The sequence below is a fragment of the Thunnus albacares genome, chromosome 8 (genome assembly GCF_914725855.1).
Source record: "Thunnus albacares chromosome 8, fThuAlb1.1, whole genome shotgun sequence".
NCBI lineage: Eukaryota > Metazoa > Chordata > Actinopteri > Scombriformes > Scombridae > Thunnus > Thunnus albacares.
The window spans coordinates 3404337-3430312 of record NC_058113.1 but is presented as its reverse complement, the minus strand read 5'-3'; the positions used below and the strand labels follow the sequence as shown (position 1 = coordinate 3430312).

The following is a 25976-nucleotide window of genomic DNA, read 5'->3' as shown; positions in this document are numbered from 1 at the left end:
TCTTGGAAGAAGTTGCTATTGCTGCTCGTATCATGATTAACATACATTTTAACACAGCAGTGTAAGAGTAGCTGTATGTAATTATATATATATATATATATACGTACAGTATATATATGTGTGTGTGTGTGTGTGTGTGCATACAGTATGCATACAGTAACACCCAGTTATCTATGGCTGTGGTTGCCGTGGTAAGGAGCTCACCATTATGATAATGTGGTGAAAGCACATAATGAACTGAGACTGTAGCATACGGAAACAGGAGAATGAAGCAGACCCCGGCTCTCTTCAGTCCTCCCACATGTTTGTTCTGAATCTTTGGATCACTGCCGCTCTCCATCTTCCTCAGCTCCTCTCTGCTCTTCTTTTTCTTTTCATCCTTGTCTCCTCTCCTTTTCTGCATTTGATTCCCCCCTCAAGGAAAATGAGATGAGTTTGAGGCAAGAGACTAGATGACACAAAAGTTTAAGTTGACTGATTGTGTTTTGGAGTAGTGAGAGGGCGATTGTGCATGGAGGATACAGTGATGATGTGAGGAACCAGAAAGCGGAGCATGGGCTGTTGAACATGTTTGGCCGAGTGGAAGCTTTTAGCGCAGTACTTCCAGTAGCAATTCACTTTTTCCTGATTGTCTCATTCCACATGATTGATAGTACCTATGAAAAGCAGAAATTGCAATGCATACTAAGCAGGCAGGGAGAATGTAAAATAAAATGCCCCAAAAATTGTTATAAGATAAGCTATTGAAAAACAATGTGGAGTGACTCAGATGTGGGAAAAACCCGTGGACCTTTAAGGATTTACTTAGTTGTTAGGATTATGTGTTTGCTTTGAAGCAGAACACACAGACTCTGGTAAGATCATCAGAAACATCTGAGGCCATAATCTGCTCCATATTATTTGGTGATTGAACAACTTTGGTTCATGTGATTTTGATGCCACAATGACACAAACTGTCATATTGACAGTGGCTCTGATGAAATGTTTTAGCATTTTGTGACAGTTGTCAAACCTTCACTAAACTAAAAGCATTGTCAGCAATGTGCAAATCTATGTACAATGTACAAATCTTACTGTTTAGACATGTTGCCTTTTATAAGATCTTCTATAGATGTCACTGTTTGTAATCGGATAGATTGTGAGGAGAATTTGACATTTATGGTCCCCAGATGAATCCTAACTACTTTGGTGATCCTTTAACTTTTCCTTTAGTGCCACCATAAGATTGATATGTTTGTTTTTTTTACTGAAATATTTCAACAACTATTAGATAGATTGCCATGAAATATGGTACAGATATTCACGGTGCCCAGAGGATGAATCCTAATCATTTTAGTGTGCCACCAGCAAGTTTTCACTTACAACAACTACTAAGTGGGTTGGCTCAACATTTTGGACAGACAGTTATGGTTCTTACATGATGTATCCTAATTTTGTTATTGATCCCCTGGGTTAACGTTTAGAGTGAAATGCCTCAATAAGTATTGGATGAATCGCAATGAAACTTGGTGCAGACATTCAAGATCCCCAGAGGATGAATCCTTCCAGTGTGTCAGAGTTTTAACTTAGCCAGTGACACATCTGCTAGATTGATTAGAAATTTAGATATTTATGTTCATGACATTCGTGACTTTGGTGGTCCCCAGAATTTTCACAGCGCAATCATCAGGTCAAACTTTTTATTTATCCAATAAAAGTATTTTGTTTATGAAATAGTGACATTAACATCAGCCTCAGTTGTACCTTACTTAGTTTTAATTAGCTAAAATTAACATGCAAAACTATGGTCCACATGGTAAACATTACAACTACTGAACATCAGCTTCATTATTGTTTTTGTTGTCATGATGACTTTAGCATTTAGCTCAAAGCGCCACTGTGCCTACATGTAAGTACAGCCTGACAGAGCAGCTAGCATGACTCTTGTCTTTGTTAACTTTTGTGACACCAATGTTTTTTCTGTCTCTCTGTAGAAACAGCACAGTGCTTAATTCCAAGGTTTTGTCAGTGGCTATCAAGCCCTCCCCTGCTTCCCTCTCTGCTCCGGTTGTAGTTGAGTTCTCTCACCTGTACAATGTGAGTAACAAATAAACTCTTGTCTCCAAGTGAGTTTGTGTAATTGTGTTTTTTTTGTTGTTGTTGTTTGTTTTGTTTTTCTCATATTGATCATATGACTGTTCTCCATCCATTAGGGCACAACCAATCAAACCTGTATATCCTGGGATGAGAGTGACAGGTAAGATCCACTATTGTTGATTTGACCATGCATGCATCCAAACTTGCCATGTGTTGATCTGGATTGATATGAATCTTTAAAGGCTGATCTTTTTACTGATATTTTGTTGGATTGAATCTGCCAATAGATGCTATTTTGAGGAGATATTCGATCATTTGAAATTTGTTTCATGCCATTTCTTGTTCCGTGTTTCCTTACAACTGCTTGTCTTGATGGGAATGGGAAAATACAGTATATACACAAGTACTCATAGATTGAGCCAAAAATACACATTGAAGAATTCATACCAAATACTGACATGATATGGAAGAAGGGCAATATTGTTGTTTTGGATTAATGTTGCCAGTTGCTTTTAAATTTGAGTTATATTACCAGTCCATTCATCCGTCCAACACTTTGGTTCAGAGCAAGATATTGTTTGGCTAAATTTCCATGAAATATATATTCATCTTCCCCAGATGATGAATCCTAATTCATTTGGGGATCTCTTGATCATCCTTGTAGTGCCACCGTCAAACCAAAGCCTCCCTATCAAATTCCAACTGGTAGAAGATGAACCCTTTTCATGACCCAGTGGCCTTTCAAGCACCATTCCCTGGATAAATACATTTTATTTCCATTACTGGTAAAAGTAACTTTTAAAAGTAAAAATAACAACATTGTCACTGTAACACTGCAGCCTCTAAGAGCCACTAGTGAAGCTTTAGACTTTTAGTCACGTTTTGAATATTTTTCCATCCGAAACAACATAGCGCACAGTTTTAATCACACACAAATCACAACTCAACTTTTTCTTTTTTTTAATCTAGCAATGTCTTCAAATTGTCAAGTTATTTCTATGCACAGATAAGCAGTCAATCTGCATAATATCTAGCAGGAGGTGCTTACACTGAGTGGTCCAGATCCAATTTGTAATTATCCTAATTTCAATATTGGCAAACCACATTCAGTGTAGAGCTCCTAATGTAGTGTCTGGTTCTCCAAGTGGGCATTTTAGAAACACAATGTTCCCTGTGTAACTTCTGTGTCCTGGCCACAGTGTTTTTAATCTTGACAAAGTCAGTGCACCAGTCCCCAGTGAAAGGTGCTGAGTGTGTTGGACAGCTCGGCAGCTCTTGTCTGGGACAACGCTAACCCCACACTATCACTGTTACGACACTGATGCAGCATGTGGAAAATTAAAAGTGTCGCTCACAGCTTTCCTCCCCATCTGAGCCCACGCAGACACATCAACATGTGCGATAGAGAGCAGTTCAGAGTCTACTGAGGGAGAGAGAGAGAAACAGACAGAGAGAAGGAGAAAGCGGTGAGAATGGCAGGACACAAGAGGAGAAAAAGACACATATTGAACAGTTCAATTCTACTGCTTTTGTGGCCAGATTTAAAGAACTACCCATTTGCTTCTTGCTCTTAAGTGCCCTATTTGTTTAAGACAAGAAAATAGTGTGTGCGTGTTAGAGCGTGAGCTTTGAGTGAGGGAAAGAGAGAGGGAGAAAGAAAGAGGGAAATATTTTGCAGACTTATTGCATTGCAGCTTTGGACATTTGCATTTAGATGGGTGCGTACACTTGTGTTTCAGAGACAAAAGAGCAGAACATTCATTGCCTCAGTCAAGGGATTAAAGGAGGTTTAGCTTGGCACATATAGACCTGAAGCAAGAGTGAAATATACAGAGACAGAGATGATTTTGGGAGAAAAAAAGAAAGAAAGAAAGAAACCTGGGCTTTTATTTCTAATTTTTTATCACTAATTCTTTACTAAGATCATTACTTTAATGTCTATATTTAATCATATTTAAGTAAACATCCTCTCTCTTGTCCAATCTTTCCAAGCTTTTAATGCAAACTCAAAACATTCCTCACACTGATAAATTCACAATACTGTTTCCACAGCGCATAATCAACATAATCAAAGCATAAACATTCTATTGCTCTTAATTTCTTTTTTTTAACAGAAATACTGTTCTCACTCATTGATTAATTTCAGTGAGTTCTACTTTGCCATTCTTTTGATCATTTTTAAGCTGTTAAGCGATTAAGCATTACACTTCCTGCAGAGATATTTCACATACAACAGCCTTTGAGCGACTCAAAGGGCACCATTGCAACCTTTCCTCATAGGTTTGTTTTTGTGGAACAGCTGCAGGAATGTGTTGAGATTCATTGATAGTAGCTGAACGTTGCTCAAAAAAAAACAGTAAAGCAGAAATGGTATTTTTGTTAAAAAAAAAAAAAGATACTGAGTGGTGAGTATGATTTGACTCTTGTTGTACTGATGGATTAGTGCTCATACTGTATTATCTGAGTCTCAGCTTTATTTAAATATTGGCTGTTTTTTACAAAAATTTACACCACATGCACTACTGTTCATATTGGTTCAATAAAATGTCTAAAGACGCTCTAATGAAAATGTTACCTTTGAGATATTGTGAAGGTTTTTGAGTGATACTGACCTTAGTCACCTCCTGAATGTCACCACTACTGACAAGAAAAAGAGACAACTGACACAAGGACAAAAACATACCAAGGACAAAGGATCTAATCTCCTGATGCTGGGGGTGTGGGGTTGGGGCTGGGGGAGACATGTTCTATGCAAAATTAAAATCCATCTTGGACAGCAGCTATGATTAATGAGTTAATATTTGGGAGAGAAATTGGAATCTGAGGAGGCGTCCTTGTCATGTTGATAAGAGCTGTGACGCAGCCTGTGCCTTCACCCGCACCACACTTCAATCTCCTGAAATCAATAACAAGAACATCAGCAGCTTCTTTCTGTCTTTCTCACTCACACTCACATGATTACTTAACTTTGTTTACATTATGTCTTACCTGATGTACAATTAATACTTGAACTACATGGGATTTTGTATCAGTCTGCTGTTGCCCTGACAATTTCAACAATTTCATAGGAATACAAAACTTTTTACTATATTGTCCTGCTTGTCCATTTTCCTGATAAGCTCTTAAAAAACACACGACGTCTGCTTGTTAATGAGATATGTGTCTATCACATGACTATTACGCACAGTAGCTAAGAGTTAAATAGCTTTGGAACTGCATCACTTAATGGTGATGGATCTGGAGCTAGCTAAACTCTTACATGCACTGTAACATTATGCATTGAAGTGATGAATGATATGATTTTGTTTTGTATTATCTACTTGTTTCATCTTTTGTGGTTTTGCATGTTTTGTCAAACATATTTGTAATGATAATAATACAGTGAAAAATAACAGGGTTTGAATAAAGACAGGCTGCATTAAATAATGCTGCCCTAACCATCGGACATATTGGTCGCCCCCAACTGCAGTAAGACTAAACAAGCATGTAAAAATGCATCAAATGTCTTAAGACAGCAGATTTGTTGAGATGCTAGACTGAGGCTTAGCATGTCCAAACATTAGGATGCCCTGATCACAGGGCATACAGTTTGTTGTTTTTGACCAAGTGGTTAGCATAACTTCCTGGAAACATTTTTAAAACAGGGTATTGAATAATAGAAAGTCTGCAATCTTGCATCACCTCTAAATTAAATGCAAAAACGTTTCAGTTTTGTATGGAAGCTCAAATGTGTCTTTAAATTGTCTTAACGTTAGATTGTTACTGCTTGAGAACACATTTTGATCAAGTGGCTAGGCAGGCTCCTGAACTACACTAATGTCCTCTTAGAATAAGTCTTAGTCTGTGTGTTAGCGTTACTACTGTTACGGCTGTTTGTCTTTCATAGGTTGTGTGCTGCGATGTGCCTGAGTTGTGTCTCTTTTGTTAGCCTGTCACTGTTACCTGGCGACCAAATTAGTTTCCCCATGAATTTATATAATCTAATCTAAAGTGTGGGTTTATACAAAAATAACACACTGTTAAACTAGCAGCAACTTTCTGTGTACATAAGCAAGGTGAAAATGTAAACTGAAATCACTACACAGTGGATAAACACATAGTAACTTACAAATAAATAGTTCCAAAATATAACTATAATTACACAATAATTACACTATGCAGTATTTTTTTTTTACATTCATGGATCTACAAGCACACAATATGTTATTACTACAATATCGATTTACCTACTTTGAATACTGGACTATTATGACTCAACAAAGCCTCCTATCATCAACACAAGAAACTGGAGGATGATTTTGATGTTTAGTGCTTGCCAACAATTTTGACCAATTGGACAATCTTCCTAAAACTTGCCTTTCCTTTATTCTTTTCGCTGTGTACTAAAGAAAATGGAACAGTTTTGTAACACAGCATTTATTTGCAATTCCATTAATCAGTCTAATTGTTGGAAATTAGCCCTGTATGTTCTGGACTGAAAAAGTCAAGCCAGTGCATTATTGACTAAGTAATATATATATATATATATGTACATACACAAATACAGTATATGAAGCAATAAAGTGCAACCAGTGCCAAAGTGCAAACATCCATTAAGTGCATAGAGTTCAGTGATCCTGTATAAAGTGCAGCCAAGTCTAGTATGTTCCATGGAAGATGAGATTTGTCCAGACTTCTCCTCCTCCAGAGGTCAGCAAGTAGCTGTTTGATCACTGTGTCGCTGTTGATTACAGTCTGCTGTATTACCATGGTACATCTTGTTTTCCATAATTTTAAACACACAGTTCTGTATGTTTGGATGGCAATTTATTTTCTATAATGCGATACATGACAGGTTTATAGCTAATTTTGCCACTTCCCATCATCATCATGCAGGCCCTGATATAAGTGCTGCCTGCAGGGTATAGCACTGCAGTATTTTGGTTAAATTCGGTTTGTGGTCAAAAAGAGCTTATTAATTTGTATCTTAACATCCAGATTTGGGTGGTTCAACATACATATCAGAAAACAAATACAGTCAAAGAGGCACTGTAGGGTTTAGGTGAAAGGAGATTTTTTCAGGATAGAGACATTGCTGCACATAGGCTAGACATTGACATCGACATATTTATCAGGCTGCAGCCACTTATCAGTGTTACATCTGATCACACAAAGCAACCTTGCTGTCTCAGTTAGTTTGTGTTGGTGTGTGTTTGGCTGGTGGATACTAAATTTTACTGCCCACTCATATTTTTTTACCAGTCACCATTTTGTAACCCTAAACTTAACCACTGACCCAAAAACCAATGTTTCACCAATAGGGGACACAGCTTTTGTCACAAACCATCCCCAATAAACTGGTCTTAAGTTGGTGTGTCCCTGAAAGTGATTTAAGTCATACCCACACACACACACACACTCACACTCAGTCATTGCAGCCGTTTTCTCCGAAGCCGACTTTCCTTGTCAGTGCAGATCACCTACTTGTGGAGGCTTTGTGATCCTCCACCAATTTTAAATTTTTAGTCCCTAAAATAAAGCCATTGTTTGTAGAGATGCACTGATTGATTGGCCACCGCTCGAAAACGGATGGTTTCCAGCTGATTGGCCATGACTGGTGACCGACTCTGATCAGTCTCATATATCTGATTTTTTGCCAGTCAGATATGGACATGTGCCACACGATGGCTCACATCACGCACACAGCGGCACAGACAGTAATGTCATAGTCACACACATGCTGAAATTAAATGATATGAATTGCAGCAGAGACTCACCATTGACTGGTAATGTTACAGTTCAGCCACCATGGCTGGTAGGTTGAATAAATTCACCAGCCACTTCATAAATTCACTGGCATTTGGCTGGTAGCCGCTGCTAATTTCCATCCCTGATTGGCAGGGGCCATGTTTGTTTACTAGCACTTCTGAATAGAGAGAGGCTTTATTGTAAGGCGCAGACTGCTCACAGTCTACTGTATTTATATTCAGAGCATGCTAATTCATTCAAATTCATTTGACAGCTACCAGCTGTTTTAAAGCACAGGACATTGATGAATACCCTGAGAATGAAACAGAAAGTCATGGACCAAAGTCATGTGTCAGAGTTTTAATTACTGAAAGTGTTCGCTACAGTATCTGGCCACAGTTCAGCTGTACTAGCTTATCTATCCATGTGCTTTACTGATGCATCCTCTCATTTAGAAAGCACTCACCTAAGCCAGGACATAACTGCCTTTGATATAGGTGTAATGTGTAAATAGCAGCTTTGTTACAAGTTTAGAGATTAAATCATTTCATTCTTAAACATGCATTAACTGGACAGCGCAACAAGCTGTAAACCAACAAGTCCTCCAAATTAAATGACCAAATATGTCATTTGACCATGTGACTCCCAAACGACACATAGGAGCATATTCTAATCTTCTAATCAGCAATAATTGGCAAGACAACAACATTTGTCTGGGTTTTCCCAAACCATTAGAAATCACTGTTCAAAAATAATGATGTTTTATGATGTGACAACGCTGTGGTTGAGGTTGGTTAGGTTTAGGCATAAAAAACACTTGGTTAGGTTTAGGGAAAGACCATGGTTTGGGTTAAAATGATCACTTTAAGGTTAGAGAAACATGTGATGTGGGTTAAAGGTACTACCTCGTTAAAGTTAGACCACCTTCGTCATCATGGCTACAATAATAACCCTGATGATATTCATCAGGGTTATTGGCTGTGTTGTACTCCCCATGACTAATCAACTGATCTTCATGTAAAATGGGTGGAGTGCTCCTTTAAACTAAATCTAAAATTGAATGCAATGTTAAGATGCCAGTGTAAGGCTGCATGCTAACAGTGCTACAAATAGGGCTAATTTAGTTCAAGACATTGTTTGTCAAAATATATATATTTGAGTCCAGATATTGGTTGAACTGTCCAAGATAATAATATTTGAATTTTGTTGTATCATAGATCATCCCTGTAAGCAGAGAATCTTGTGCAGGAATCCCCCTCCCTAGCTTTCTGCATAACAGCACGTGATTATATATTTCCTCAGTGCTGGCAGACTGCTTTTCATCCATGTGGCCTGTTCTTGGCAGAGGACATTCTTCCATGCAGGGCTGCTGGACCAGCACCTAAATTATCCACTTAAATGGTGGGGCAAGACTGTCCGCAGGCCACTGTGTGGCTCAGAGAGAGGCCTAATCACGTCAGCCATACAGAGGAACTGCACTGAGTCCTAATATATTGGATTTCTGTTGGAGGTGATGTGCTAATGTCAGCACTGAGCCACCTCCTGGGGCTAACACAAACACACACACCCTACATTCACACACAAACACACACACTCTGAAGACTACATTTATGTGTATGAACTAAGAAACCAACTGATGTTTGAGGGTGTGACAGTTAAATATTCTTGTGCTAAACCATCATTAACAAAGGTCACCTGCTGCCCTCGTCACCCTTTAATATTGTTGAGGCTGTAGCTGTTATACAGCCTGTTGTACATCAAGCAGTGCAGTGGAAGGAGCGGACTGTAGACCTGCTGCTTTTTGGTGACATACTGACATGACAGCACTAGTCTCCACCACCTTCATCAAAACACTAAATGAGAAAATAAATTTCACAAGAATGCAGTTCATCCCCCGAGTGGAGTTCCACATATTAGGATTTGTCACTGGTCTGTATTTATAACTGTCTGAAGTTTGTGGAAAAGGTTAACGCAGCTGCAGCGTGTTGCCATAGTAGCTCAAACAACCCTATTGCCAGACAGTAACATCATGAATGGATGATTCTGCAAAACCATGGATTACATACTCATATTTTCAATGCCAACATTTTTTAAATTCTTTCTTTCTTTCTTTCTTTCTATAATATCTGTGCATGACATTAACAACATGGTTAAGATTAGCGTTAGGCAACTAAAACATTTGGTTAAGGTGTGGGAAAGATCATGGTCACAGGTAATAAAAAGATGAAGCTTCATTTCTTTTTGACGGAACACAAACTCTGTTCTCCTGCATGAAAGTCAGACACACTTCACCTGACCCTAACCCACAATTTTACTTTTTGCCTCAATGCATAAAGAACACACTACTTCCTTCATTGGTACTGTGCGTTGGAACTGGTCATAAATCATGAGGAGCAGAATTGCCAGATATAAACATAATTTCTAAAATTCTTGGCTGGGATCAAATGTCCACTCTGACGCATTTCAGTCTTCACAGCAGCAACATTCAGCTTATGGTTAAGAGTCGTTTTGCCAACAGTTTTTGTGCTTTACAGGCATACTGATGACAACACGACAGGCTACTTTACCTGTTTTGTGAATGTTAAAAGGGAAAACTGTGGCGGTCCATCTCCTGCTTCAGAGTTTTGCTCTTAAGACTAAGTCACTAACTTATGAAATGTATTGTTAAATATTAAGTACATGCAATTTTTCAATAACTATAGGCATTATATTCATACAAGGGAATTCCACACGAGCTGCTTTCGTAAACCGTAGACCTGCCATGTAAAGATAGAGATACGCTTATGTATCCAGTGAGTAGACATTGGGGTTCAGATGATGCAGTGTTGTAAGCCAGCAGGTTGTGGATGCTCATGAGCAAAATGGACCAGTGAAGAGGGGGGGGGGGGGGGGGGCAGTGTTCCTTTAGGTCATGTTTTGCCAAATATGAAAAATGATAAATTGTAAGTATAAATTATGTATAATCATTTTTGGAATAATCCCATGAGCACAGCCCTATGAAGCCAGTTATACCGTTATATAGAAATGTATTTCTGACTCATGTGTGTAACAGTAAAGACATTTACATAAAAGATTGGCATCTTGTGCTGTCCTTCATTCGATTGGTCTATGTGAGGGCTGAATTCAGTCTATAGATCTCTCTGAACGTCTTTCAAAAATGCAGCGTGATGATTGACATTTCAAATGCTTGCTATTGTCAGTGCCTGACAAATTAATTTGGATTCCATGGCTGGAGTACAAGTTTTAGTCAGAACCCGCGTGCTGCTCAATCAAGTCGATGTAAATTCAAGTCAATCAAGTGGATGTAAATTTGTGCGAGGAGAATTTAAGTCTGTTGCCTGTTGCTGCTTGTTGTTAATTAATAACACTTGGTTGCTTTTTCATCAATTTGACTTATTTGCTTAATTTCTGTGTGCGCTGAAGCACGGTAATACAAGGCCAGTCTGTGTCAGGAGCCTAGTCAAATGGATTTTTGCTGTCTAATTGCCAAAGGTGTCAAAGTACCAAAGCCTACAGCAACAGTACGTCAAACTGCTTTGATTCACAAACAACACTTTGAAACCAGTTTACATTACTGACATTCTGTGTACCAAGAGGAAACCATAAACGATGACTGACTACATATTGTTATAATTTAGTCAGTGTTATTAACAATTTGATTGTTGCTTTATCTGTGGCTTTCAGCTTGATTATGTTAAGTGTTGCTTGATTGGTTGCGGAAGAATGTCCGACATCCCAGTTCCACACTATCTACTAATACTATAAAGATACGCCATGTACTAACTGTGATAGTTCACTACCTAGTACAATAAAATGATGTATGTGTTGCCGTTTTGTACAGGAAATGATAGTGCTCAGACAAATCAATATGTGTCTTTAGAACTCTACTGCCAATGTCAAATTTAGAAACTGTGGAAGTCTATTTCTACTAGAAATGCTGGGAAGGTTAGAAAACAAATGATAGAGATGTTCAGTCAAAATGTTGGCTTTTTAAGTCAAAATAATGCAACAGGAACAGTCAAAAAGTCATAATTATATAATCTTATGACTCTGTCAATAACATCTCATCATTTTGACTTAGTGAGTGTAAAATTTAGAAAATACTTGTCAAACTTGTGTCATAAAATTTGACTTATTATCAGTATTTCTATTATTCCTGACTTTTCATCTGTTCCCTCCATTTATTTCCTGGCACAAATGGGTTGCCATACAATATATGTGAAAGTAAGTAAAATATATTTTTTTCAAAGAAGTCATCCGTGTCTTTAATTTCCACCACACTCAAAAATTAAGTGCTTTACTACTCATGCTTACATTTGAAGAATACTTAAAAATAACACAACATACCCACGTACATATACATACCCGTATATGGTCAGAATATATTCATTGTTACATGCAATCTGTACACAGTGTAGGTCTAAGTTTTTCATATTCTTTGTAATCCTTAAAAAACTGAGCAACCACTGAAGATTTTTTAAAGGATTTTTTTTTTTACAAGAACATTCAGAGTCACAGCAGGAGAAATAAAAATAGTTCCAAGGACTTGCAAATGTCTCTAAATTGTTTTTTTTCCTCTTTATGAAAGCTCCACAGCATTGTAAACAAAGCCAGACCTCTTTAGCTTTTTCATTGCAGACATTGTGACTTGTCAAAACAGGAAAAGCACAGGTGTAATGAATAACAATGTTTAAGTTTCAGTGTCTCAGACAGTAAGTCATGTCAGTGAGTCAGCATGCTTAATACCAGAACACTGTAAACCCAAACAGAGTGCAGCCATTATTAATGTTATTAATTACACCTGTGGTGTACTTTGATATGATCTATTGTCAGTTGTCAGCGGATGTGATTGGTTGTTACCATGGAAACACACATTACAAACTCCACTTTCTTTAATAGGCTTACAAATGGTAATTACAAATGGTGATTATTATGAATTATTATATTATTATTATTATTACAAAAAATGTGTTAATACTGATAGTAATTATGGATAATGGATATTTATACATTTGATGTCGTAATTATTTTTAACACCAAATAGGCTAGCTTAGTATATTATTACAACATAATAACAATAATAATAATAATATAATAATAAATAAATAATAATAAATAATAATGATAATAATAATAATGATATAAGTGGGGCTTTGGGGTTTGCAGTGTGTTGGTGTGATGTGTCCAGGCAGAGACCCGCAGCACGCCGCCTCACAGCCTCCTCATCACCGCCTTCACTTCACTCTCTGCGCCTTCTGCGACCGGCGGAGATGTAAAGTGGATTAAATAGCCGGTGTAACGCGGCGGGATCTGAACCGCTTTCTTTTGCCTTTTTGCCGGCGCTGCCTCTATATTCACCGCATCGCTTCTCTCTCTTTCTCTGTGTGTGTGTGCGTGTGTGTGTGTGTGTGTCTGTGTGTGTCTGCCGGTGTGTGTGTGTGTGTGTGTGTGTGTGTGTGTGTGCTTCTCCCGTGCAGCTCCTCTCTGCTGGGATCCTGGTCTGCCAGGGGCTGCAAAGCCGTGCTAGTCGACTCATTCAGAACCAAATGCGTGTGTGACAGACTGTCCACCTTCGCCATTTTAGCACGGCTAAATCCCGAAATGGTAAGTCCGACAACCTCCCTTGACTTCGTTGACGTTAAAGGTAGCGGAGACGGTGTTTTTTTTGTTGGGTTTTTTGTGTGTGTGAATGCATCAGCTGTGTTCTTTTTTTTTTTTTTTTTTTTCTTCCAAAGGGCGTCATTGTCATTACATATCAACAGATCCTCCCTCTCTCCCACCCCCCCCCCCCCCCTTCCCTCTCTCTCTGTCTCGACATGCCAAAACCATGCTGTAAAAGGTAATTGCAGACTTGCCAACGAAAATGATTTTTTGGAGGCTTCTTTATTCACGTTGCACCTAGAAGGAGACAGGCTGTTTATGTGTTCAAGAGGAAATGCACACAGGCAGGGCAGCAGTGTGCTAACCTGTGTATTGAATACACAGGCTCAGATGTACTGATATTCATACATGACATGGTGAGTGAGATCATGTTATATTATATGATCATACCTGCATGCACCCCCCTCCTCCTCCTCTGCTTTTCTTATTCCATGTGAACACCAACAAATGATGTTCATATTAGCATATTTTAACATATTTGACTGTCAATGGTGTCTCCATGGTTACCAGGCCCAGTGGAGAAGGTGCTGCATGGCGATCCATTAATGTGAGAAAAAATGAAAAACATTTTAATAACACTCGGGAGCTACAGCTGGATACAGAGCACAATTCCCCTCGCAATGTAGTCTGCAGCTGGACACAGGGAGCCATGCAGGCAGCCACAGCAGAATCCCAGTGACTCAAAGCTGCCCCAGTTTCTGTGGGGAAAAGGGCAGTGTCTTTGTGGGGAATTTTCATTCAGTGCGATTAGTTATTATTAGACTGGAAATTGCCTCGGAAGCAGTTTGTTCACTAGTTGCCCTGGTAACAGCATGGGCAACGAGGCTTTCTTAAAGACATAGGAGGCAGCGTGCTGTTCATCCTGCTGCCTGCTCGGCCCAGAAGGAAGGCTATAGGCCAGAGGAAGCTGCTGTGGTTTAAACGAATGAAACTGTTTTCAGCTTGAGTCAAACATACAGTATATGTCTCTGTTTGTTCACGTGGTTGTGATTAAAAAACAGACGAGCGTGATGTGAGGGATGTGAGCGAAGGTTTCGGTATTGAACGTGGTTGTTGTCCTCATGCTGAGAGGCTGCAGTCGTGTGTTCCATCGGTGCTTTGTTGTCTCAGTGCTGAAATGATCAGTTGATCAATATATTAGTCGGCTGACTGAGACTTGGTCGATGACAATTTTACAGGAAGAGTTTTGGAAAATATGTTTATGTGTGAAGAAGCTGGACGTGGTTAGCTTAGCATAGCATAAAGACTGGAAGCAGGGGGGAAACAGCTAGCATGGCTCTGTCCATGGTACATAAAAATGTCTGTCTACACCTCTAAACCTCACTGATTAACATTTGTATCTTGTTCGTTTATCTGTACACAATCATAAATGTCAATTTGTGGTTTTATGAAGAGTTACTTGTTGGAACTATTTCTTGACAAACAACAGTATATCTGTGCAGCGTCTCCAGCTAAAGCACGGGTGGCTGTAGTTGATGAGCATAGCTTTTGATATTTCTGTGCACCAGTGGTGATGGTACTGACAACTTCACTGTGATGACAAGACTCTGAGGGGCCGCACACAGTCACTGTGCCCAGCTGTTGTTAGCCAAGAAATGGTTCCACAATGCAACATCCCCTGAACTCACAAATGGATGTTTTTACATTTTTGTTTGAGCTTTAGCTTCAGTCACATTTCTATTGGACAAGCCAGGCAAGCAGTTTCCAGTCTTAATGCTAAACTAGGCTAACCTCATCCTGACTCCAGCTTAATGCACACACATTAGCTTGGTATTGATCTTCTCATTTTACTCTTGAAAAGAGAGAATTCCCAAACTGTTGAAGTGTTGCTTTGAGTCAGTTGCCAGTAAAAGATAATCACACTAATAATGGTTATAGCTGGTTAGTTGCTTCGTATCATTATGAATTGCTGTTTGTACCATTGGACAGCCACAGTTACAATAGTGATTTTAACACACATGCTGTCTGTCTAATGTATGATGTGTTTTTGACATGATTCTTGACTATTTTTAGGCTTAATGGTCCTTGGTCACAGCCATAACATTCCTCCTCATCCCAGAGGTAGTGTTGTCTAGGCAGGGCTCTAGCTGTGGCTGAGGGAGGTGGGGGGTGGTGGGGGGGTTACACCTTGACAAGCTGCAAGCTGACACACTGAGCAGCTTCACCAGCATCACTGACAGCAGCAGGAACAGCAAACACTGCTGGCTATGGAGCAAAAACAAACAATCCTTTAAAGTACATGAATTAACTGCTTTTCTTTGTTTTATATCATCATAAACTGAATGTTTTCAGGTTTAGGACCATTAGTCAGACAATACAAGTAATCTGATGACATTATATGGGGCTTTAGGAAATGGTGGTGGGCATTTTTGAATCTCACATTTTATAGACCAAATAATTAATCGATTGATAGAGAAAGTAAAACTAAGTGATAACAAAAATAATCACCATACGATTCATTTAGGAATATGCCTCATGTAAATGTTTGCCATGATTAGAAGAGAGAGGTAATCATGCAGGGCCAGCCTTAAAGTTCTGCTCATCTCATTTGATATTGTGCTGAAGTGATGTCTGTTCCCAACAAATTAGTTTGGGCCGCAACTAAAGATTATTTTCATTTTCAATTAATCTTTTGATTACCTTTCAATTAATAGTTCCATGGTTTGATCTATAATGATTATTCTCCTTGTCCATTAACCTTTTATTATTTTATTATTATTATTTAATTATTTTCTGAATTAATCAATTCATTATTTGGTCTAAAATGTCCACCACAATTTCCTGCAGCTGAAGGTGACAGCTTGTTTTGTCTGACCAACAGTCTTAAACTAGTTTTCATCTTCCCATCACATTAGACAAAGAAAAGAAGCTCAGTCACACATTTTAGAAGCTGGAGCCACCAAATGTTTGGCTTTATTGCTTTAAAGGTTTTAAAGGATTTCTTAAAGGATTTGTTGATTATTATAGTTTCTGGTTAATTTTTTGGTTAATCGGATAATCAATTATTAATTGACTAATTGTTTCAGGTCTAGTTTAACTAAATTGCCTTTACCAATGGGGTCATAAGGGGCCGACATCTTATGCTCTGCTTCTGTGGAATTTCTAAGTAGGAAAGACTCATAGCTTCAGCCTGTTGCTGTGATACATCAACCATACACGTCAACCAGCCATATTGGTCCGGGCAAGACTGGCCTGTAAACAGATGTACTGTAGTAAATGGTGGAGCTGCATTTTTTCTGGATAAAAGGCACTATAACGTTAACGTTTCTCAAACAATTTCAATGAGTTTTTAATATTGAAGGGTTTATGATCAGTGAGAAAAATGGAACAAAATTGGCAAATACAAATCAAATAGTGAGACACTAGCAGTCAGTCTACTTTCTATATTTTTTATAGTAGTGAAAGGATACAGATATACTCCAAGACAGACAGTCACAGACAAACACAATTAAAAGATAAAATGAGATATGCCTTTATTGATCCCCAGAGGGGAAATTCAGATGGTAAAGCAGTATAACAAATTTACATGACATGGTAAAAATAGAAAAATATAGTACAGTATAAATAGTATGGACTATAAGTTTAAAGTGTATAGTATGAAGTGGGATGTAGTAGTAGCACAACAATATACAGTACAGTACAGCAGTGGTGGTAATATAATGATAATAATATACTCGATTAATAATTGTAACTAGTAGGCCTATATCTAGTGTAATAGTAGTATAATATAGTAAATAATAAAATAAAAATAGTAAATTAAATAGTGATTGGTATAATAATATAATAGTATAATATGTTAAAATAAAATAATAATAGCATAGTAGATATACATATAATGCAAATATAATAATGTTGTGTATATTGTGCAGTTATACAGTATAGTACAGACCTACAGCCGAGTCCCCTTAAACCTGGGATTTATGAATGGAGTCTGGCTGGACTACCTCACAGGTTAAATGACTACCTTCATGGCCTCGTAGTTACCTGGGAGAATTTAAACACATAATGGAGACAGAATATTCTTACAGACGTGTTTTTAACATGTCTATACACGTTTTTAATGAGCATCAGCACCGACCGCCAGTCAGTTCACCCTTAGCCTGGCTCTGTTATGAGGGCTAGACGCCAGGTTAGCTGGCGGGCAGGATCCTCAGGAGCCACCAGGCCGAACTGTGGGAGCCGTCGGAGACAGACTGAACTCGGGGAGCCGCCAAAAATTCAATACATACGCACTGAAGTGTAAAACAGGAAGGGCCTAGCCTCATGAAAAAAGAAAAAAAGGGGACATAGCGTGGTTTGGCGGTTGCTTGCCATCCACCGTGGTTGGCTTGTCTGTAGCATGGTACTGCAATATGTGACAGCCCTAATTAATAGCCTGTAAGTATGGTAAGGTGTAGTATAGTAAATAGTAGCCTATATGTAGTATAATATAGTAAATAATGAAATAAAAATAGTAAATCAGACAAGGACACTCTGACGGCTTGCCCCAACGATGACTGGTGAATAAATCGTTCAGCTGATCTGACCACCTTCACTGTACCTTCAGAAGGAATCATCAGCTCTCCTTTGTTTCGCAGTGTAAGCAAGTGGTAGCTCTGATCAAATGGTGCCGTTACAGCATCTGTCACCAAGCTAGGACAGCACACATCACAGGACAACTTTCTCAAAATCTGTCGAAGGACAACCCCTGATATGTACACAAGGGCATTGTCCGCAAGGCCACCAAAGCGGGTTGGTAGGTAGCTATGGTCACACACAATTGCATAGATGTTAACAAAAAGGTGATGGAAGCTATTCAGTTTCTTCTGCTGCAGAGGATATCTCAACAGCAGACAGGGACACGGTCTCATCCTGTGCTGCCACGTTGCCTGAAGTGCTTGGAGAGACACCGTATCGGATCATGAGACAGCGGAAAATGGCCTGGAACTGGCCTGCAGAGGGACTGTTATTCCAGGCCGCTAAACACCCCACCCCCCCCAACACACACACTTAATGCAGATATTTGCTCTTTTCAGATGACAAAGACTTCTTTGAAAAGATAATTTATAAATCTTTTGGACCATGTACGTGGAGAGTGAGGGCACACTCCCTCTGGTCTTTTGTGTACACATGGCCCTGGTTTGACAGGAGGTCTATCGGAAGATCTGAAATTCAGTTAGCACAGACTAATTAATGAGTGCCCTTGAAATAATAACTAGGAAGTCTAACAAAGATGAGAAAGTGTAGACATAAAGGTATAGCCTACATAAAGCTTTATTTTTATTGTACCTGAGTAGATATCAAGCCTCTCTTTCAGCTCTTCCCCCTCAGATCCTCCAGAAGACCACGCACCATGTTCTTTGCCCTCTGTTCTGGGTCCTTCAGGTTCCTCATCTCATGCTCCAGACTATCCACCCTAGTCAAGGTTTCACTGATGCTGGTCTTTAAACCAGTGGAAGATGCAGGCAGTACATAGGAGTTGTACTAGTAGAAAGAAGGATGAAAATGTTTTGAGTCATGTTTATATCACATGTCTCACAGTCACAGCTGTTTGGTGCATAGCTAGCACAATTTACTATCAGCTGGCCCACCTACTTGATCTCATGACCCCTCAATTCCACTGCCAGCACTGTGGGTTTGAGTGTGTGTGTGTGTCAGTGACACATATTCAACACCAGCATGTTTCAATGTGTGCATGTGTGCGCCTGCGTATGTGTGAGTGTATCTGAAAAGAGTTGCAGAGAGCGAGTGAGAGAGAGAGAGAGAAAAAGCAAGTGAGAGAGAGGTTTGAATATGACCAGGGCCATGATGCTCACAGTTGTTTGGGGCATAGCTGGTACAAATACTCACAGCATTAGGCAGAGGTTCAGTCTCTTGGAAATACAGAGAACAGTCCACTGACAGGCTCTCTTCAGCCTTCCTTGAGGCTTGTGTTGTCCTGGTTACCACTGGCTAAAGTGAAAGAAAAAAAAATACAAACAACTTGAACAGGTTTAAGTATACCACAGTGTAATGTACAATTTATAATTGATTCCTAAACATTCAGAAAGAACAGAAAAACAAAAACAAAACATTTTCAGCAAAGTGTAACATTGACCAGCTATCACATCCTTATAGCCTAGTGATACACCGCTCTTTGGAGATGAGTTGGGAAACTGAAGAGAGATGGTTTAGCTCCATCTCTAATCCTGACAATATGACCTGTCCTGTCAAAGTCCTTACCGCAGAGCACGTAGGACTCACTGGTGGGAAAACCTTTCCATCTTACAGCTTCTTCCCACTGCCTCCTTAACTCTTTCTCTTTGGGAAACATTCAATTTGTAAGAAAGGTTAGCTAGCCAGTAGGCTTGGGTGGTATCAAGGTATTATATTGTATAACAGGGTATTTAGAAATCCCAAAAGGTATGATTTTTAATACCATCAAAAATACATACAAATGCTCCTCTTTCTATTGAACTGATATGGACATGCTGTATTGAGATGATGCATTGTAGTGCACAGCACGCGCCACCAGAGGTCAGTTTCTATTGGTGGAACAGGCAGAGAAAGATAGCGACTGCGAGTGATGGGGATGAAATTACAGGACTAATAAGAAAGAAAAATGCTCCTGTTTGGGAGTATTTTGGGTTTCGCACTGAATGCTACATATAACTATCTTGAGATGACTTCTTCCAACTACAAAACCTGTTTATTAGCCACATGATTTTATTCAACTGCCAGTCTGCCACCACCCGCATACCATCTCTGTTCAACCCACTGTTCAGGATTGGGGTTGGTATCCGCTGTGGCAACAAGTGTTGTCGGGTCTTCCAGCAAGAATCTATAGAAGAAGGGTTCTATTTCCTATCTATTTTTGTTTGTGGTTCTTTTGTTGATCAGACCAACATAACAGTTAACAGATATTTAACTAGATGGTGAATCAGAAAACAAGTTAAATATAAAATTTGGGAGTGATATGCTTGAGTTTAATCACTAATCTGTCTCCACTCAGACAGTGTGATCAGCTGCAGTGTCTAGTCAATAATTGATATCCAATAAGGGGGCGTGTCGGCCAGTAAAAGACTTCCATGAAGGCTGCTCTTGTGTATCCTCACTCATGGCTCCTCAGATATTCCTCCACGCTCCTAACACAAATGCCGTCATATAGCCTACTGCATACCCCGATGTCAGGATGTTATGAAGGTATGACGAAATAGCCTGCTATCCAGCTAACTAACGTTATAGTCAGATTCATAATGTTAGTCACTCAGCTGAAACGTTGGCAGCGTTTGTTGCCAGCCGTTAGATGTTCGTCTTTTTTTAAAAATGGTTGATGCTGTTAGTTGTCATCCATTAGCTGTTAGCCGGAGGTAACAGTGGAGCAGTCTTGAACATAATATGACCTCCAGAAGAATTTGAGAACCTATCACATGCATAAATTGCCACATGATGGGAAAGTTTGAATTGGCCATCCAGGGATTTAAACCCTGGATCTTTGTATCCCCAGAGAAGGTGCTTACTGACTGCACCACTGGGGGCATGGCTTTCTACAGCCCTCACAACTTGAGGCAATGACAGCACACTTGCAAAACTGGAGTATTTTTGTCTGTTTAAACTTTAAATGCTAACAATAGTCAAAATGTTGGTGATAAAATTCTGAAAAAAAAAAAAAAAAAAAAAAAAAATCGCATATCATTCTGCTTGTTTCGACTGTATTGTCAGCTTTGCTGCTGGAATGCTATTAATTCCCCAAGATCTGGTTTGGATTGTGCGACAGTTTGTGCATCCCTGAGCTGAACACGATTCAAGCATCTTACCAGTCCAGTCTTCTGAGAGTTTATAGCATGTTGCCCTGACCAATATGGCAGTTTGTCAGTTCACCACTTTGGTCCAGACTGAAATATTTGATAGACTGCCGTGCCAGCAGGTTGACATTTTTGTTTTTCAGTGAACATGTCTCAACAACTATTGGATGGATTGTCATGAAATGTTGTGTAGTTATCTATAGTGCCAAGATGATGCATCTTAATGATGGTGATGATGCCCTGACTTTTCATCTAGGGCCACCATCAGGTCAAAGTTTTCACTTATTCTGAGATAGGCTACATCTCAATATCCATTCGATTGATTGGCACACAACTTTGTACAGACAATTATGGTTCCAAGAGGACTAATCCTAATGGCTTTAGTGAGCTGGTGACATTTCTTTGTTTTTTAATGAAATGTCTGGACAACTATTGGATGGATTGCCATGAAATTTGGTTCAGACATCCATGGTCCCTTCAGGATGAATTGTTTTGACTTTGGTGATCCTCTGGCTTGTCATTTGGTGCCATTACATGGTGAAAATTTCAGTTTGCTCAGTATTTCGATTTATAACCAAATACCTGACTACCATGACATTCCCATCAGCCTCAGCTGTACTTTGTGTTAAGTGCTTATTTGCTAGCATGCCAAGATGGTGAACATGATAAACATCATACCTGCCAAATATCAGTGTGTTAGCATAGTCACTGTGAGTATGTTGTCATGCTAACAGTAGCATTTAGCTCAAAGCACCAGTGTACCACACAGAGCAGCTAGCATGGCTGTAGACTCTTATGCTTGTTCAGATACAGGTACTTTTGAAATATGATCAGCTAATAATCATCAGTTAACCAGTTCAGGTCGTCCTCGGTGTGCTGTCTCCCCTGCAGCCTGCCTCCACCTGTGCAGATGACAGTCTGTTCACAGCTCCGTCGTGCCCTGAGAGAAGCTAAATTGTGGCGGTTTCTTTCGCCAGGAATGAAGGAAAAGGCAACCCCTCTCCTTCCTCATCCTGCTGTCCCTTCCCCCACATTCTATTATTTTGTGAGACATCCATGGCTACCATGCTAATTATTCCGACTGCAACACATAGTAGCTTCTAAATGGCCCAGCCGCTCTGTCTGCAGCTAGCCTCCGACAGCCCCAGCATGATAAACACCCCAACCTCTTTTTCCTCTCTGTCCTCCCCCTCGCTCCTCTCTTCCTCCCATCCCTCTTCTCTCTACCCCTCAGTCACTTCATCACACCATTTTTCATGCTCTGATGCTGCATTATACTTTTGCTCTCCCTCTGCTTACTCCATCATTTACTCTCGCTGCCACCTCCTGTGTCCATTTTGCTCAGTCCAACTTTTCTGCAGGCTTTTAAAAGGAAGAACAGAGAAAAAAAAATGCACTGCAGTCAAAGGCAAAAGCCCCAAAACCTGAGCCCAGTTCACTGCTACGACTAGACCTATGTGTTTTAAGGGGGAAGAGGATAAATGAGAGTGCTTGTGCTTCTATCATTTTGGATATTGTAAGCCTGCGTAAGCCTTTTCTTCAGTTTGAATGTGCTGTTAGGAGCTTGCAGATGCAGTGACAAGCTTTGGTTGGCAGCCCACATTCTGAGAGTAATAAATAAGTTAATAAGACCAAGGTCATCATACAGTGTTTTATCTATTAAGGGGCACCAGAAATATCCATGGTAGTCATATTTAAATTGGCAAATAAATCTAATCTATGTGGCTCTGCTGAATATCCAATGAGAGAAAAGTATATGTGTTTACATGATAAAATAGAATATTTCTGTTTTGTGTGAATTTCACAGGCAAAGCAGATATTTTACAGAAGAGAAGTCTTTGTTTTATTTCCAGAATGGTGTTTATTTCTGTTAAACATAACCTGATATGCTACTTTTGCTCCTGTAACACTGTTTCATCAATGTGAATATTGGGATGTATTCAGACTTTGTCATCTTAAAGGAATAGTTCAGCATCTCAGGATATTGTCAGGATGAAGCAGGGGTGAGTGGACCCAAATGCAGAGCCAGAAAGCAGGACTGAAGAAAAATGCTTTATTTTGACGTGAGCATACAAACAAAAGGTGACGGGACAGGTGTACCTCCAACAGAACAGGCTTGACAAGACAAAAACAGACGATCCAACAAAGACTGAACTGAAAACCAGACCTTAAATACAAACTAAACTAATCAAGGAATGGGGAACAGGTGACTAGACACAAGGGTAGGCTGGGAGTGATTGGCTGAGGGAAACACAGGGACCAGGGCAGGGCTGACGAGACTGATACAGGGCAGGTGTGGGGAGGAGCACACGAACACAGGAGGAGGAAACAGAGAAACCAGGAAACCAAAAAACACAATACTCTAAGCTACCGGAAACCCAAAAGAACACAAAAAGTCCAAAAACCAAACCAAGTCCAGGCAGGATGTGACAGAAATTCTCTTACTAGCTTTCCTTTATTTTCTGCTGTTCCTTTCCCTTCCTGCTTTTTGCTTTAGATGAGAAAATTTTAGGGCTACAACTAACGATGACGTCCTCAAATACCTTGTTCTGTCCACAACCCAAACATATTCAGTTTACTGTCATAGAAGACTAAAGAAACCAGGAAATATTCACATTTGAAAAGCTGGAACCAGAGAATTTGGACATTTTTTTCTTAAAATAATGACTCAAAACATTTGATCGATTATCAAAATAGTTGGCAATTAATCTAATAGTTAACAATTAGTCAATTAATTGACAAATTGTTGCACTAGAAAATTCTACTTTCATGTCTGCATGCTAGTTTTGCTAGAGCTAGATGCTGGTTAGCTTAGCTTAGCACAAAGACTGGAAGCAGGGGGAAACAGCTAGCCTGGCTCAGTCCAAAGGTAACAAAATCTGCCTACCAACATCTCTATAGCTCACTAATTAACATGTTATATCTTGTTTGTTTAATCCATTCAGCAACTGCAGTGTGAAAAAGACACGCTGTGGTTTTATCAGTGGTTAGGTGCAGGACTATTTCTTGGCTGGGAGCAATGACTTCCTGGTGTTCCCGCTAATTGTCTGACAAGGTGATGACAAGACTCTAGGAAGCTGCGCAAAGTCATTTGTTAAGTTCCAGTATGTAAATCCCCTTAAACCACTGCTGAAACAAACAAAATACAATGAAATAATGAGTGAGCTTCAGAGGTGTTAGTAGGTGTATTTTTGAACTTTGGACAGAGTAGAGCTAGTTGTTTCCCCGTTTCATATTCCACATCTGTGAATATGACTTTTTCTGAATAGCCCAGTTTAATTTGTTAGCTTGTTGAATAAATATTTGCAACCAACAATTAGTAATTTTCTGATTATTTTATTGGTTAATTTGATTTTATTGCTTTTTCATTTAAACTGAAAATAATAGATAGTAAAATGTAAAGAACTAGTTAAAAATGGCCATCAGAACTCAATGGATGCCAAATTGCTTGTTTTGATATATTTGCTTATATAAGCAAAGCATAGTAAAGTTCCATCTGATGAGGTGCAACCAGTGAATATTTGGCATTTTTGCTATAAAAATGATAATGAATAAATTATCAAAATAGTAACCAATTTGTGTAAATGCAATTCTAATATCAGATCATGTCTTATGAGTGGGTAGTTTATAAGAAGCTGTTTGATCCTGTATTCTCTATTTTTTTTTAGTATTTATCGTTCTGACTTGATTTAGCTGATTAGATTTACAACAAGCCCCACTTCAGGAGGAGTGACTTTACTTTGATTAGTATTTGGATCAATAGTTTTATCATCCAACTGATCCATTCTCATACCAGTGTTGAAGCAATCTTTGTTTACTATTGTCAGCAGCTTCATCTGATAGACCTCTAGAGGAAATGAGATCTCCTTAGTGGTGATAGCTGGAGCGTCTCTCTCTTTTTGCTCATGTGGAATGATACAGTCTGGCCGTTTTATTTCGACTGCTCTCGTTTGGACGCTGTGTGAGAACTCCAACTGAGCTCCGTCATTGGCTGGAGAGGAAGTAAAAGTTTGTCTGTCTCAGCAGACGCTTTTCCATTCTGCTGCACTCGTAATCTTTGCTTTTAGAGAAGGAACTAAATGCGGTGCAGATTAATCAGAAGGATTTAATTAACTTAGCCCCAGCACACACATCAAACCTGCAGACAAGACAGGCTATAAACTCAGCCAATTATCTCCTGCTAGAAGGGGTGGGGGGGGGTGGGGGGGCTCATGTCCACCCCCACCACACAGTTTATTTCATTAAAGTGTCCTCTCACCTCACCTTAACTCTCTTCACGTGGCCACAACACACCAGCATTAGGACTTGACAGCTGTATAAAGCTACATTGGTTTTTGATGATTACTCATGAAAGTAAGCTGAGCATCAGTGGCTTCACTCATTTTCTTTTGCTTTCTTTTGTAATTTTTAATACATGACATGTTTTGCTACAACTTAAATCTGTATTGAATGGCCTTCAGACTACATAGCTTTAACTGATATCCTAGATGCTCCAATAGAATTTTCTTACCAGCATTTGTTCAAACTGGAAGCATGATTAGGTTAACTAATGCTGATAAAAGAAAAACAAACAAACAAAAAAACATGATGCTCAGAAGTATCATGTGGTCAGTTGAAGCTCTACTGAGTCCACTTTAGAGCAGGAATGATGCAGGATGACTGGATATGGGTGAAGCATGATGTCACATGGCTGTTGTACATTATCTTCAGCTCTGAATCAGTTCAGTGTTTAAAGTTTAATATCATGCT

The 25976-nt window shown here is 39.3% G+C and overlaps 1 protein-coding gene and 1 long non-coding RNA gene across 3 annotated transcripts in view; one reads left to right on the top strand and one right to left on the bottom strand.

Moving 5' to 3' along the window:
- adgrb1a (adhesion G protein-coupled receptor B1a) overlaps positions 1–25976 on the top strand; it is a 169598-nt gene that overhangs the window by 111059 nt on the left and 32563 nt on the right. For both annotated transcript variants that reach the window (XM_044359261.1, XM_044359259.1), the window contains 3 exons: positions 1974–2076; positions 2193–2236; positions 13281–13407. In XM_044359261.1, coding sequence (XP_044215196.1) covers positions 1974–2076; positions 2193–2236; positions 13281–13407 — 274 coding nt within the window. The remainder of the gene's footprint in view (positions 1–1973; positions 2077–2192; positions 2237–13280; positions 13408–25976) is intronic.
- LOC122987388 lies at positions 17237–19427 on the bottom strand. The gene is made up of 3 exons (XR_006404485.1): positions 19294–19427; positions 18733–18927; positions 17237–18608 (listed from the first exon to the last, which is right to left on the bottom strand). It is a non-coding gene; the product is annotated as an uncharacterized LOC122987388 (long non-coding RNA).